This window comes from Plecotus auritus, assembly GCF_963455305.1.
Source record: "Plecotus auritus genome assembly, chromosome: 7".
Lineage (NCBI taxonomy): Eukaryota > Metazoa > Chordata > Mammalia > Chiroptera > Vespertilionidae > Plecotus > Plecotus auritus.
Genome location: NC_137774.1, coordinates 100,362,922 through 100,377,587, shown reverse-complemented (window position 1 = coordinate 100,377,587; position 14,666 = coordinate 100,362,922). Strand labels below are relative to the sequence as shown.

Genomic DNA, 14,666 nt, shown 5'->3' with positions numbered 1-14,666 from the left:
GGGGTTTTACATAAGCTTCTGACCTAGGCCAGGGCAGCTTGACTCACTTTTGCTCGAACCAGGAGTTAGCAATCCCTTTTCTCTTCTGTTTTTCTGCTGCAGAAACTCTCAACAGTCCCATTGGGGGGGCTCCAGAAAGGGGTAAGCAAAGCCTTCAATCACCGCAGATTATTTGCTGATAAATATGTTCTCCTTTTTTTTCTGCAGAAAGTGTCTTTTTAATGCTTATCTTCATTTTGCATCCTTTTCCTTTTCTCTCTTTTTTTTTTGGTTGGTTGTGTCACGTGGGGAGAGTTTGCCTTTAACCTCCTGGATGCATCATCCGCTGCCCACACTTGTGTTTTGAGTATCATTGTTTGTATATGGCTGCGTTGGTACCAGAGGGGAAGACAAATCTAGAGGTTGCTGTTGGTGGGAGGAGCCTGGAGCTAATCCATCACCATAATGGTTTCTTTGGAATGTGTCAGTGTTCCACTGCTCCCCTCCTCCCCTCCCCCCAAGTGTGAAGGTTATCTTCTTTCTGGCATTCCATGTTTTCCAGGTCCTTTGGCTCTGCGCTTTTGCTGCTTCCCTGCAACCTTTTCCTCCTCATGTAGAGCTCAGGTCATTTCTCACTCCCAACAGCCAACAGCAGGCTCCCTTTGAAGTCTTTGGGGATTTGCACTTGGTCTGACTAACGGGGCAAGGAGAGGATGTGGCCCCAACTGAACAACTTTTGTCCTGGAGGCTTTCAGGCCATGAAAGAAAAATCAAAGAAGAATTAATAATATTTTAAACCAAACCACACTTAATGTTGTTATATGTTTCATTCTTTTCCTATGTGTACACCGAACCAATTACAGTCTCAGAGTAAATGAATTGCACATTTTAGTGGAGGAGTCTTTGGCAGAGGAGCTGCCAGTTACGGAGAATGCCAGGGAACGTACAGAATTGTCCCGCTGCTTTCTTTCTGCTTAAGATCTGACCAGCCATCTTAGACACTTAACGAAATGGACCCAGGCTTTGTCTGTCTTTTAGTTATTTCATTCTTGAGTATGGAACACCTTCTAGTTTTTCATGAAGCTTGATATCTCTGTGGAAACTAGCCACAGGAAGCTGTTTGAATTAAAATTAATATAAGTAAGTAAAACAATACTTTGGTTTCTCAGTCGCCCTAACACATTTCAAGTGGCAAGTGGCCCCCATATTGGACAGTGTAGATACGGAACATTTCCATCACTGGACAACACTGCTGGTAACATTCCAACTCTCAGGTCTCAAGTAGTCAGAGAACCATAAGCTCATTGTGGTTGTGAGATGTTGTCCCTTTGCAAGGAATGCTCTATGCGCTTGTTTTGAGAATAATAAAGTGCTGTCTGTGTATGATGGCTTGGGAAGAATCAAAGTGCATTAGAAAGGAGAGTCCCATTTAGTTGTTCAGTGACACAAAGTTCTGAAAGGAGTGAAGCTGAACGCAGCATTTGACGATGTTGGTTCTCCCTTGCTTCTTCTGGTGCACCTCACCGAAGGGAGACAGAATTTCGGAGGTGAACTTGATTGTGTCCAAAAGTTTAATATATTTAGTCTTACCTTTTGGCTAGATCTTTAAAAAGTTGATGGACTGTTAGTCATCAGAATAAGAAGCTGAGTAATGGCAATTGATCCTGTGTCCCCAACAACCCCCGCAATAAATTGAGAGGCGAGGCATCAGGATATGCTCATGGGAACTTGCATGCAGGGTCTCAGCTCCTGTGGCCAGCTGTCCCCAAAGAAGTTGTGAGGTTTGAGATTCCACAGCAGTGATGTTTTCTAGGCCCTGCGTTTGGGCTTGAGGGTTTCATTCTGTCTTGAAAGTTTTCCTACATCCTTAGGCGAAAGCCTAGGAGGAAGTCAGTTTTCAAATTACTTTTTGGGTCATTTTCTTTGTTCATTTCTTTTTAGGAAATATTGACAATCCAGGTAAAAAAGGGATCTTGTTGACTCACTATGTAACTTCTGTGATTTCTTAGAGCTAATTTCTGTAGATTTCTAGGCTGAGAGAGACAATCTGTTTTTATACTGGCAAGTGGAGCAGACATTTTAGTTCTAAGTTCTACATAAAGTCAACTTCTGTACAGGTGCACGTGACCTTATGGTCTAAAATCTTATTCCTTAAGGTACCTAAGAAGAAAGGCTGCCACTTGATTTTTTGAGATCAACTGCAATAAGGTTTGGTCCTACGTTCTGGTACTAGGTTTTCTTGTTGCTCTGATTTGCAGCTGTTTACCAAGTATGTTTAAGTGATGCGCACACACACACACACACACACACACACACACACACACACACCCTGGAAGCTCTATGTACAGGGAACTGGCTAGTGCACATGATGGCAGGTGGAGATCATGTTGTTGATGCCGTCTCCTGTGAGCTGTGTCATGGACAGATCGCAGGCGGCACACCTCTGAGAGCTGGAGCAGAGCATGACAGGATGCAGGAGAGCGTCTAGGTCAGTCCACACCCCTTAACAGAGGTGAGAGGTGAAAAAATACAGTCAGGGAAGTTGAGTGACTTGTCCAAGTCCCACAGCTGATTGAGGCCAGAGGCTGAAGTAGCACTTACCTCTCCTATTTTTCCTGTTCTACACCTTTTTGTTCAGCTAAGCTAAATTCTGCAACGTTTTAAAAGCTGTGCCAGATACAGATGCAGTAAAGCACCAAACAGACTGTCAAATTACAGCGGGAAGTCTGGGGAGTATTGGGGAGCGGGGGGGAAAAAGATCAACCAAAGGACATGTATGCATGCATATAAGCACGGCCAGTGGACACAAGACACTGCGGGGGTGGGATGAGGGCGTGCGATAGGGGGTGGGGGGGCTGGGGGAAGGTCAATGGGGAAAAATAAAGGAGATATATGTACTACTATATGTAATACTTTAAACAATAAAAACTTTAAAAAAATAAATAAAAGCTGTGCCATACATAGGTCACTAGATGCCTAACAAACACCTCTCAGGCTGGTGCTGGGTAGAGGTGATGTGTTGGGATCCCATTTGCCTTTCATTGGTATTACCTTGATATAAGAATTCAACCCAAGCCTCTCTGTGGTCATTTTTGTAAATCTTTGTGACTGTTGACATAAAAAGAATGGATTGACTTCTGACGATAGAAAATAAATTACCCCAACTTTTGACAGCAGAGTTAGAAAAAGAAAAGAAAAGATTAATTGGTTTTGTTTAGTGGCTTATTGTTTATTGTGATAGCTATTAAAAATAGATAACCAGAGGCTAATAAATGTTAATGGTCCCTTTACTATTAGGAAAATCAATTGTCAGTGGATATAGCATATAATAATGTATTATTTTATTTACAATCTTCAATAACATTTAAAAAATTCACCCCTGAGAGAGTGATTTCTTGAAAAACTCTTTAAAGTTAATGGTTATAACAAAGAAGAGATTTGGCAGGAGGACATTTTCATCTACATATAATTTTAATGGCTTTCAAAGCATTATTTTATAATTATAATAAAATGTGTGTGCAATTTGTCAAGATTGATAAACTCCTTATCAAGGACTCTTACATATTTCTTTGAAACCTGTTTGAGAGCAGTTAAATAGATTTCTAAGTGTAAGTAATTAAAATTGTATAGTATTGAGTTATTGATCAATCCTGGACTATTAATCAAGCTAAAAAATTCTACAATCAGTGCTCAGTGTGCTGAAGTCTGGTAAAATAATGGTATTTGTGTTCAGTGAGGCAAGTAGCCACAATTAAGCACTTTACTTGACAAATGAGAGGGTCCACTTTATTTTGCACTTAATTGAATTGTCGTACATGCTCGGTCACCATTGTCTCCTAGCCTTACATTTTGGTTTCTGGTCATGGGAGCTTAAGTGTTTGTTAAAGGTAGAACAATTAAGTCCACTTGCACCATTGGCTTTTTCTAAGTGTAGCCAGAAAGTCCAGGCCACACACCAGGGCTCGTGAGTGCTGTTAATATCCCTCATGACAGATTCTTAATCTTCCTAACAAAAATGTTGATAAACAAATTGGAGTCCTGTCGAAGAATGACATGAAATAGGTTCAGATAGTGACAACTTGCCCAGGTTTTCTATCACTTGGCAGCTTTTGCTGAAGTAAGCAGAAGAACTTTGGTAGAGAAGATAGAATTTTAATCTATTTTATGAAAACCCCAAATTGATCTGATTCTCAGGAGCTGGAAAGAATGTTCTCCGACAGTCTTGTTAATTATCAGGTATTTGCCACAACTTCCTTCCATTTGCTTTTGCATAGTAGCCACCCTTCTGCAGGCACAGTGGCATCCTTCGTTTCTGAACTGTGATAACTTACCGCTTCTACCACATGAACCAGGGGAAATGGAGTTCAGGAAAAAGGCCCAACGGAGAAATATTATGGGGGAAACAAGTGCCTGCATGTTTACCTGGCGCTTAGAATAAGGTCCAACTGCCCCAGAGTGACTTTGGCATCAAGAGTTTATTTCCTGTGAGGACAGTTTATCCTTGGTTTTCTGAACTGACAGAGATAAGAAGGACACTTTCCCTGTCCCAGAGGATTATTGTAAAGATTAAACTAAATAAGTGGTTTTAAACCCCCTTGAAAAGTTAAAAGTGCCATGGAATTATCAGAGACAATTACATATTTTCTCTTGTAAGATGCTGGCTGATCAAGCCTGTACTCTCTGTGCTCCCCCAAAACACATTAACATTGGCCTGGGGGAAGGGATAGAAACAAGAAAGTTGGGGTTCTTGAAATGGTAAAGTTAATACCAGAAAAAAAAAATAACCGTTTGGCACTTAATGTCTCAGCAGTTCTGTGAATTTTGTTCCTGTGGCAACAAGCCACGGGAACCTAGTGGCCAAAGTTCTATGCAAAACAGAAAATGTCACCAGAAGGTGGTGGCCTTTGTTTCACGTTACTGCCGTCCACTGACCAACATGGAAAGTAATGACCAGGCAGTCTGTTTGTTTGTTTCAGACCTTACCAGTGTGGCCACTGCTCCCAGTCTTTTTCCCAGCCTTCAGAACTGAGGAACCACGTGGTCACCCACTCCAGTGACCGGCCTTTCAAGTGCGGCTACTGTGGCCGTGCCTTTGCCGGAGCCACCACCCTCAACAACCACATCCGGACCCACACTGGAGAAAAGCCCTTCAAGTAAGTGGTGGCTAACCTTTCACCCCATCTTTCTTCTAGCCTTTTCTGAGAGCCGGCAGACAAGGCGGATCGGTGCTGCCCGGCTCAGCCAGCGGGTGGAGAAGGCTGTTGGAAGGTCAATGTCCAGGCTGTAAAAGGACCTACTTATTCAGTGGCTGTTGTTTGCAAAATGAGGTCAGGAAACCTATACATTGATCCTCACTCAAGCTGTTCAACCTTGGACATGAGACCAACTTTCTGGGACTGTTTTCTAATCAGTAAAATAAGGAAGTAGGAGTAAGTCATGTTAAGATTCTGTCTAGTTCCCATGGATCTATGCTTCTAGAAGTGGAGCTGGGAGTTCAGTTTCAGAGTGCCACCTTATGGCCATCAGCAAGCCCCATGACCATCAGCAAGGTGGCCACAATTTAGGACATCTCTTGAGGACCTTGAACCCTGTGGGATTCTGGTGAACTATTTCCCTCCTCTTGGTTTGACTCTATTATGGCAGCCAACTTGCAATTTTCAGTGTGCCTTTTGGATCAGCATTACCACGTTGGTGAAAAAAGAAAAAGAAAAATCCAAACACAGGGCATGTCTGAGTTCTTGAAGATTCAAGGAGTGTAGAAAGAAGTGGGACTGAATTCCAAGGGCTTTGGCTGAGCGAGAGAGTTTGTTTCTCGATACAGCACAATCATGAAAGCAGTGGACATCTGAATCATGCAAGATGGCCCATCACTCACTCACTTACTCATTCATTCATTCATTCATTCGATCATGTCCGTGTTCATTCATTCGGCAAATACTTACTGAGCACCTTCTTTTGTACTGGGCGCCCTTCGAGGCACAAAAGATACAAAGGTGAATGAGGCTCAGCCCTCCAGCCTTTGACGACCTCATGGTTTATGGGGAAGCCCAATTGATGAACAAGTATTACCACATAGAGTAGTGGTTCTCAACCTTTCTAATGCAGCGACCCTTTAATACAGTTAGTTCCTCATGTTGTGGTGACCCTCAACCATAACATTATTTTCGTTGCTACTTCATAACTGTAATTTTGCTACTGTTAATAAATCGTAATGTAAATATCTGTGTTTTCCAATGGTCTTAGGCGACCCTGCAGGTTGAGAACCGCTGCTGTAGAGCCTAAGACCATTGGAAAACACATATATTTACATTATGATTCATTAACAGTAGCAAAATTACAGTTATGAAGTAGCAACGAAAATAATTTTATGGTTGGGGGTCACTGCAACATGAGGAACTGTATTAAAGGGTTGCAGCATTAGAAAGGTTGAGAACCACTGACATAGAGTGAAAGAAGCAAACGTGAAATGCAATTAGACGTGTATGTACAGTGTCTCAGGGTAGTGCAGAGGTGGAGTAATCACTTTTCCGTGGGAGATGATATCAGTATATTTTTTTTCCTAAATTTTATTTTTCAATTACAGTTTCCACTCAGTGTTATTTTGCTTTAGTTTCAGATGTACAGCAGAGTGGTTAGGCAGTCATGTACTTTACAAAAGTTCTTCCTATCACCTCATATTTCAAGTGCTCACCTGGCACCATACAGAGTTATGACAATATTATTGACTCCATTCCTTATGCTGTACTTTACATCCCAGTGACTATTACAAAACTACCTATTTGTACTTCTTAATCCCTTCACCTTTTACACCCAGCCCCCTAAACCTCCTCCTCCCGGCAGCCATCAGTTTGTTCTGCGCATCTATGAGTCTGTTTCTGTTTTGTTTTATTTCTAAGATGTGTTTTGAAGGATAAGTAGGAGTTTTCTAGGCATTCAAAGGAAAGAGACATTTCTGGTAGCCCAGCCAGCATGTGGATGGCTTGGGAATGTGGAGTAGTGTGGATGACTGGTCTGTCATCTCAAAGCCTTTTCTACTCTCTGTGTAATGGACTCTTTTCTGTTCAACCCTCTGACATCTCTCTTTACTTATTTACCATAGTGGCTTCCCCTGGTTAAGAAGGAAAATGAAAAGGGCATAGATGTATAGCCTATTTACCTTCTGTAGGTCAAGACCTAGCACGAAAGGAAATGATTCAGGAAGTAGGACTAATCCCCGGGCTCAGTATCAGCCAAGGAGCTTTTCCAGGCTCTCATTACCCATGCGTTCCCCTCGGGACCTCCAGGCGTGGTGGTTGCCCTGGTGCTCAGTCTATGTCCAGGTTCAGCTCAGGGTGGCAGAGTCCTGCTGGTCAGGATCCTGCCACCTCTGTTCTGCCTGCGAGGGAGGAGCTCCTAAAAGGCTGTCATCTTCACTCAACTCCCCATGAATCAGTCACCTTCACTCATTATCTTTCACTTTTCCATTGTGGTTTAATTTATGACATGGATAATAAAAATAGTTTTAATGCTCATCTTTGTATGTGGGTGCTGCTTGATCACTGTGTAAAGACATCTGACTAAGGGGACTGAATGGGTTTTTAAATCGAGCCTGCACTAATGCCAGCCACGCGGTGACCTCTGGGTCTGAGCTAGCCCAAAGGTCTTTTAAGTCTTCTTAAGGACCAGATGGGTTAGCACAGCCCTAGAGTTCCCTGTTGTGGGTGTGTATGTCCTGCAAGGTGGCCTCTGCATTGCCCTCAGGCCTGACCCTCTGGGAGTCACAGACTCTGGCTTCCCCACTGCTCTGGATGTGGAAGGTGACCGTGGCTCCTCTCCCTGAGAGCCTTTGAGCAAGAGAGCTTCTCAAAAGAGACACAGGACTGACAGTCTTTCTGGCCCTCATAGTGCAGAGGGCAGCCAGACGGACACAGTGCCAGGATCAGATTGATTTTTATCTTGTTGCTGTGTAAATAGATTTTAGTAATTAATTGAAGGGGTTTCAGGGTCAAAATGGGAAATAGATTTCTATTAATGTTAAGGTGTTACTTATGTGTAACCTCGTTGACTCCACTCAATTTTTTTTCTTTAACATCCTGTTTTTGTCATGTTTCCAATAGAGTTGCCATTCTAACTTACTTTTAATTCATCAGGGTACTCTCTTGAAGGGCTTTAGCAATTTTATCTTCTTCCTTTCTAAACATATGCTTTTGTGACTATAACCTACTTTCATCTGGGGGGCGGGGGGCAAATAGCCAGAGTTGGGTGGATTAGATTCTATATGTATGTTTAGTTCCTTCTGCTCCTGTTAGTACTCTTATTAAGATTAGCCACATAACTGTAATGCTGTAGGCATTTTTTAACTTATCATATATATTCCTGGGGGAAGAACTGAGTGTACGCTTATTTTATAAGTGCAAGATTTTAACATCTTCTAGGAAGCGGAGAGCCAAGTCCTAAAGTATATACAAATGGATCCGTCAGGATTGAACTATCCCAAGGGAGTTTTGGGGATCTTCCAACATAGCTCATGGATTTCCATCCCATGGACATTTGTAAATATTATGAAGATGTCCTTTTACAAGCTTATAAAACAAACATTCAAAAAAACTTTTCTTGCAGATTAGTCAATAAAATGGGTTTCACCACAACAGTTAATTTTACTACTTCAACTAATGGGTATTGGCTTAAACAATGTTGCAAAGCAGGAAAAGAATCTTGTAAAAGATACACAACCCTAAACTCTCCATGTTGGGCAGCTTCCAAATAGATGCCCCAAATGGCTCAATCTCCCACTTGTCCCACCCACCCAGGGCCCAGGAGGCCTTCACAGAAATCCCAGGGGCCAGGCCAGATGGAACCTGCCACATCTTCCCAACCTCTAAAATCTTCTGCTGGGACTTGGTTTTTGAAGGCAGATCAAGATTATTGCCACCCAGAGAAGGCTGGAGAAGATTTGGCCTAAGGGATCGGTCACATTCCAGGCTTTGCCTCACAGTCTGATTGGCTGAATTCCCACTGAAAGCCTACACCCCTCAAGGTCTGTCCGGTAGCTAACCTGATGTAGACTTAGAATTTTAAAGATAAAGGAGCACATAGGAAAAAAATGCATATCAAGGATGATATTAAAGGTCTTGGCTTTCAGTTTGTATTGTGAGACTGGAAGTCCTGGAGAACGAGGAACAAAAGCAAGACATCATTTCATTTAACAGCAATTGCCAGGCACTTTGTTGAAAAAAGGAAGGAAATAAAGAAGGAAGTTGGCAGTCTAATACGTATTCTTTGCAATGACAAATCCTTTCTCCTCCTCTGTTACTAAACGCAGTCTTTCAGGATTTCAGGGAGGTTGCTCTGCCTGGAAGGATCCCCGTGAGCTGCTTCCCGCCTGGCTCTGTGCCTGGGAAGCCCAGGAAGTGTCCTAGGAGAGGCTCTTCTCTTCATCTGTTAGAAGCAGGGTCAATACTCATCACTACATTTTGCCTTAAGGAAAGACAGTTAGGCTCAGTATTTTAAAAAATCAAAGGATATTCCAGAGAGCAGCTAATACTTTAATAAGAACTAGGCAAAATCAAAGCAAATTGAAAAAGCACATCAGTAAAAATGCATTGAGCACATCATATGTATGAAGCCCTGTGCAGTTTGGTTTGGCTCGTAAAGTATTTTTTGACAGGTTGTAGAGGCACAGAAAGGAACAGAACTTGACATTATTTTGCATCTCTGTCAATTTCAGATGGTAATTGTTAAACTCCCTGTACCTATAATCCAGTCAACCATCACAGTAAGTAAAGAATGATCTCAAATCTAAAAGGAAATCAAGTCCAATTAAGAGACCCATACTGGTAGAAAGTTGGGGACTTTCTCTTTGCTGAACTATTTGGACGCCTTTCCACTTCACTGTTCCTGCGATGTTCCCTTCAAGGCCGTGACGTCATCACAAGGAAGAGGACCCTGTGTGCAAGAACATTTCTTTGCTCCCAGCTCATTACCTGCATCTCTCTCTCCTCCTTATTCTGCTCCCCTGCATGAAGCCCAGGCTTAGAGGCACCCATGCACAGTCATGCGTCTGGGATTGTAGTTCAGGGTTAAATGCCAACCCAGCTGACGTCCAGATCTGACCTGCTAGAACCTAGGTATTTGCATTGAATCTGTCCTTCTGATGAGTGTTATTAAGCTATGAAAATAACTTGTGAAGGAAATTTTTCTAAGATTAAAGATGATATACATAAAACTGAAGTCCTTCCATTATTTAAAAATATTTTTACATCTAGCTCTCTTCCTCAATAATACAAATCGTATTCTTCTAATTCCCAAACCACGTAGATATTTCTAGTAGCCTGGTTCTGAGTGTGTTTTTACTCACACTTGTGGGCAGATGGCACTAAAGATGAAGTTTCAGTAATGATCTCATGGGATGGTTAGATCTGACTTTGTAAATTTCCTGACTATTACAACAAACTGTTCCATGAGTAAAGATCTGTGAGGCATTTAGGCAAACACTTGAGAAATGCCTAATTCTCCTTTTAATGTCTTTGTCCAATCTGGATGTTTACATATTACATATCCACATACACTTTTGCCTTCTACGAAATATGAGACTTCCTCCTTTTGACTCCTTTATATTCTAATACACAAGGTTAGAAGTGCAAAAGTATGAGCCAGGTAAATTGTCATGCCTCATAATTGTTCCAACTGTTCTGCTCTCATCGAAATTGATTCTAGAGCTTTGAAATAAAAAAAAAGGACTATAATAATTTGAAAGTTTGTCAGCAGTGAAAGGTAGTATATTTTGACACACTAATCCAGGAACTAATCAGTTTTCTAATAAACAATCAGCAATTCACTAACATGTCATCAGCACTTCAGGAGCTCTGGAGAGGGGATGAGCTGCCTGTGGACATTAATGAATACACCAAAAATCATTAGCTGGTCAATACTTCTGAGTTATTTTCATTGAGTTGATAGGTCTGATACATTAAAGCTGACATTATACATTTGTCAAGATCACAGTGCAGTTTTTAACAGGGGAACAGGCTGCTAAAATATTCCCTGAAAGAAATGCACCTTCTTCACCCTGCCACACACAGCTGGCATAGGGGCCTTGAAAAAGCCACACCTGATAGTCAAGCACCAGCCTCCCACCATTCATAAATGTGCAAGAATCTCCGAGATGAATGGGCATGTTCTATTTTTATAGGTGATTATTCTTATGGCAGGGGATTTTGCATACTTGACTAAAAACGAAGGAGAAAGAGGGGTCTACTCACCAGATAACAAGACCCAGGCACAGGATAGGGCAATGCGGACTTTTCTCATGATGATTTCTGCCACATTCCCAATTATGCAGGGACCCCAGGACCAAAGGTAGTGTTACTGAAAAGAGAGACTGTTGTCTGCGGCTCTCCTGAATATATTTCCTTCAAAGGTTTGAAGAGAGGACATTAAGGGCATGGCCGAGGCAGCTACTATGCCCTAAGAGTGCCTGGCCACTGCTCCAGGCTGCCCAGACAAGTGGGGTAGTGACAGGAAGTCACTGGGTCCAGCTTGCTGCCAGTGTGTGTGTGTGTACAATCATAGACAACCAGGCAATAACACCAACCATCACAGAAAAACTAGAAGCCACCATTAGGTAGGGGTGTGTGTGTGTGTGTGTGTGTGTGTGTGTGTGTATGTGTGTGTGTGTGTGTTAGATTGAATAGCCATCAAGTTAGTAATGTGTGTTGCCTGGGAGATAGGTCAGGCCCACGGTTCCTTGATTATAATATTTTTTGTTAAGTTAAGGAGAGGAAATAGTCTTGAGGTGTGAAACCAGGTTTCTCATCAGACACACCACCCCTTCATTATGGCCCACAAGGATATTCTATGACTGTACTTTGGGGAGAGGTGAACTTCTTGACCCACACAATCATAGGTTCATTTCAGGTTTTTTGAGCCCCTACCCAACCACAAACATTGTGCTAATCCTGAGTTTGGTGGGGCTGCGATACTAGAACAAACTTCTGCACAAAAGCAACTGCCCACACCACCCACCTCACCACCGCAGACTAATATATTCCTTCCTCTTGTTTCCAAATGCCAAGAGGCTCGCCCCTAGGCTGCTGTTTTGAGGGAAGTCGAATTCCCGATTTTAAATGAGCAGCAGGTGAAATTTTATTTGTCATCAATTTCTCTTTCGGGTTACGGAGCAGAAAACTGGAGACAAGCTGCTGCTTTGATGGCTCACTCCTAAAAATCTCTTTTTGTTCTTTATCTATTTGAACTGACAGTGATCAGAGCTGCAGCAGGACAGGGCTCTCTGGAGAAATCACCTTCCCCTGCCTATTGACAGATCCCTCTGTTCTGCATCAGACGGGCTTTGTCCCATCACAGGCGTCCAGGCCTTGGAAGGAGCCACCAATTAAACCTCTTGAGCCGGGGAAATCTGAAGCCACTTTGGAGTGTCTGTTCTGATTAGGCAGGATGAGAGGACGCCCATCACCCTGCGGGCCCCGCTCCCTGGTCTCAATTTTCTCTCTTGCCTCCACCAGGTGCGAGAGGTGTGAGAGGAGCTTCACGCAGGCCACCCAGCTGAGCCGGCACCAGCGGATGCCCAATGAGTGCAAGCCAATCACCGAGAGCCCAGAATCAATCGAAGTGGATTAACTGATTGACTGGTTGGAATTAAACTGCAAGGAAAGTCATGATTAAATGTCACGGACACTTAAGCAAAACCAAAGATTTCCTCGGAGCAACTTTCAATCAGTCCCAGAAAACCAAAAGCAGTAATAAAATAAGTAAGATGTTAAGAGATATCGATCCCGGCGTGGAAGTCAGACCGGGAAAGAGATTATTTATTTATGACTAGGGATGAGACTCATTTCAGTGGACAACTAACCTGGGATGGCCCACATGTCCAGTCCCACCATGTATTTGCTTTGTTTCTAAAAAGCTTTTCTAAACTGTTATTTAATACCAAAGGGAGGAATCTTATGGGTTCTTGTGCCCACAGTTGTGACTAAGAATGCACAGGGACTTGTTTCTCGTTGCACCTTTTTTTAGTAGCATGATCCAAGGGGACCCATTGTACAGCCCTTCTTCCTGCTGTTTCGGGTTGGCCTGGCCTGGCCCGGCGGGGCCCGTGGAAGCAGAAGCGAGAGCATCCGCCCAGTCGGTACCACCTTCAGCCCCACGGGCATCCCATTCTGTGTTTTCCGAGCTCACTCCTCATGCACTTGTCACGTGGCTCCTTCCATCCAACGGCCTGGTCTTGATGCAGAAGAGCCTGGAAGTGGAAGAAAATGGTTTAAGTGTCAACATTCAAGGAAAAAAAATAGGGGACTTACTTTGTCCTGTTTCAAAAACATGTAAAATGTACGGAGCTTCATAATACATTATATTGTTCTGAAGCAGCTAGTGGAGAAAGTTTTGTTTTCAATAACATTTTAGCTTAAAAAAACACCACAAAAATAAAAGTTCTTCGGTATGAGGCTGAATATAAGGTACTAGGCTTCACGTAATTTGTTGTTGTTGTGTCTGTGGAAGTGTTGAATACGTGAAAAACAGTGCCAGGCCCCATCGTCAGGGCCCTTTTAGGCAGTTTCATCTTCCTTCCTCATAGACCCTCCTGGGTGTGCAGGGAGCTTTCCTGCAGAAACAGGTGCAAGGAACCTAGACAGGGAAACATTGAGAGGAGGAGCCACAGAGAGGGCTGTGGTTAGAACAGACTGCCCGGGAAAAAGCTAAATTTATCAATGGAAAGTACCTTTGTTTTCTCCTGTGGCCCTTGGTAATATTCTTCTCTCAATACTGATCCATCAATTTCTGGATTGGGTGCTAGGAAAGTCAGTTTAACTTCAGCGAGGCTTTTGGTAATTCAACAATGATGTTCCATAAATTAGATCATCTTACATGAAATGATTCAACTTCTGGAAGAAACAGTGGCTTCTGTCCTCTTGTCTATTAGTTCACAGTAGCATCTCAGAGACTGAGTCTACCTTGATGGCCAGTGCAGATAAAACTGTTGCATCTAGAATGCTTCATTAACAGTAGCAATCTCTGTGTAGATTTCTTGGTCGCCTGATAACAAACATTGCCTTTTGAGGATCTCCTTGTCTCTTTAGGCCTCCCGTTGTCTTCTCTCAACAAGAATGTGAGACAAGTCACTGAACCAACCACTGAAAGGAAGGAGACTGCCTGGTTCAGTTTGATGGATCATCATGTATTTGGTTCTCAGAAAATCCTCCTCCCCTTTTAATTTTGCTTCCCCATCCCTTGGCACCACTGCCAAATTCAAAATGGAGTAAAACAGGGCTCCGCTGGTTATGTTTGTAATTCACATGTATGTGATGATAGGCCCGCGAAAGGAACGTGGCAAATTCTGACTTCCTATGTCCATTCTCAAGTCATTTACCTACAACTTCCTCCCGGTTCTCATTGACTTCTTATCATGCAAATAGTAAGCTGTGTGACTGTGGCTGATTGAAAGGTTTCTCTCTGCTCAAGAGGGGTATGTTCTGATTTTGCTGCTCCTTGCCTGAAGTGATGGAGGCATTTGCCAACAACATGTGGCAACGGGAAGGGTGGAAATAGCATGTAGCCGTATCAACCCAAACCTGAGAGACAGTGACAGATGGGCAGCACAGATGAGCAAGCTGTTCCGTTTATTAAGGTTAAAACACTTGGTTGTACCTTTTTAAAATAATAGGGGGTTCACCTGTATGTTTCTAATACTTTTT

General features: G+C 42.8%; 1 protein-coding gene across 2 annotated transcripts in view; it reads left to right on the top strand.

Annotated features, from left to right (window-relative positions):
* The window catches only part of PRDM6 (PR/SET domain 6), a 99,006-nt gene extending 85,777 nt beyond the window's left edge, over positions 1 to 13,229 (top strand). For both annotated transcript variants that reach the window (XM_080679618.1, XM_080679617.1), the window contains 2 exons: positions 4,956 to 5,132; positions 12,480 to 13,229. In XM_080679618.1, the coding sequence (XP_080535744.1) occupies positions 4,956 to 5,132; positions 12,480 to 12,594 (292 nt within the window). In that variant the 3' untranslated portion in view covers positions 12,595 to 13,229. The remainder of the gene's footprint in view (positions 1 to 4,955; positions 5,133 to 12,479) is intronic.
* Positions 13,230 to 14,666: the final 1,437 nt, after the last annotated feature.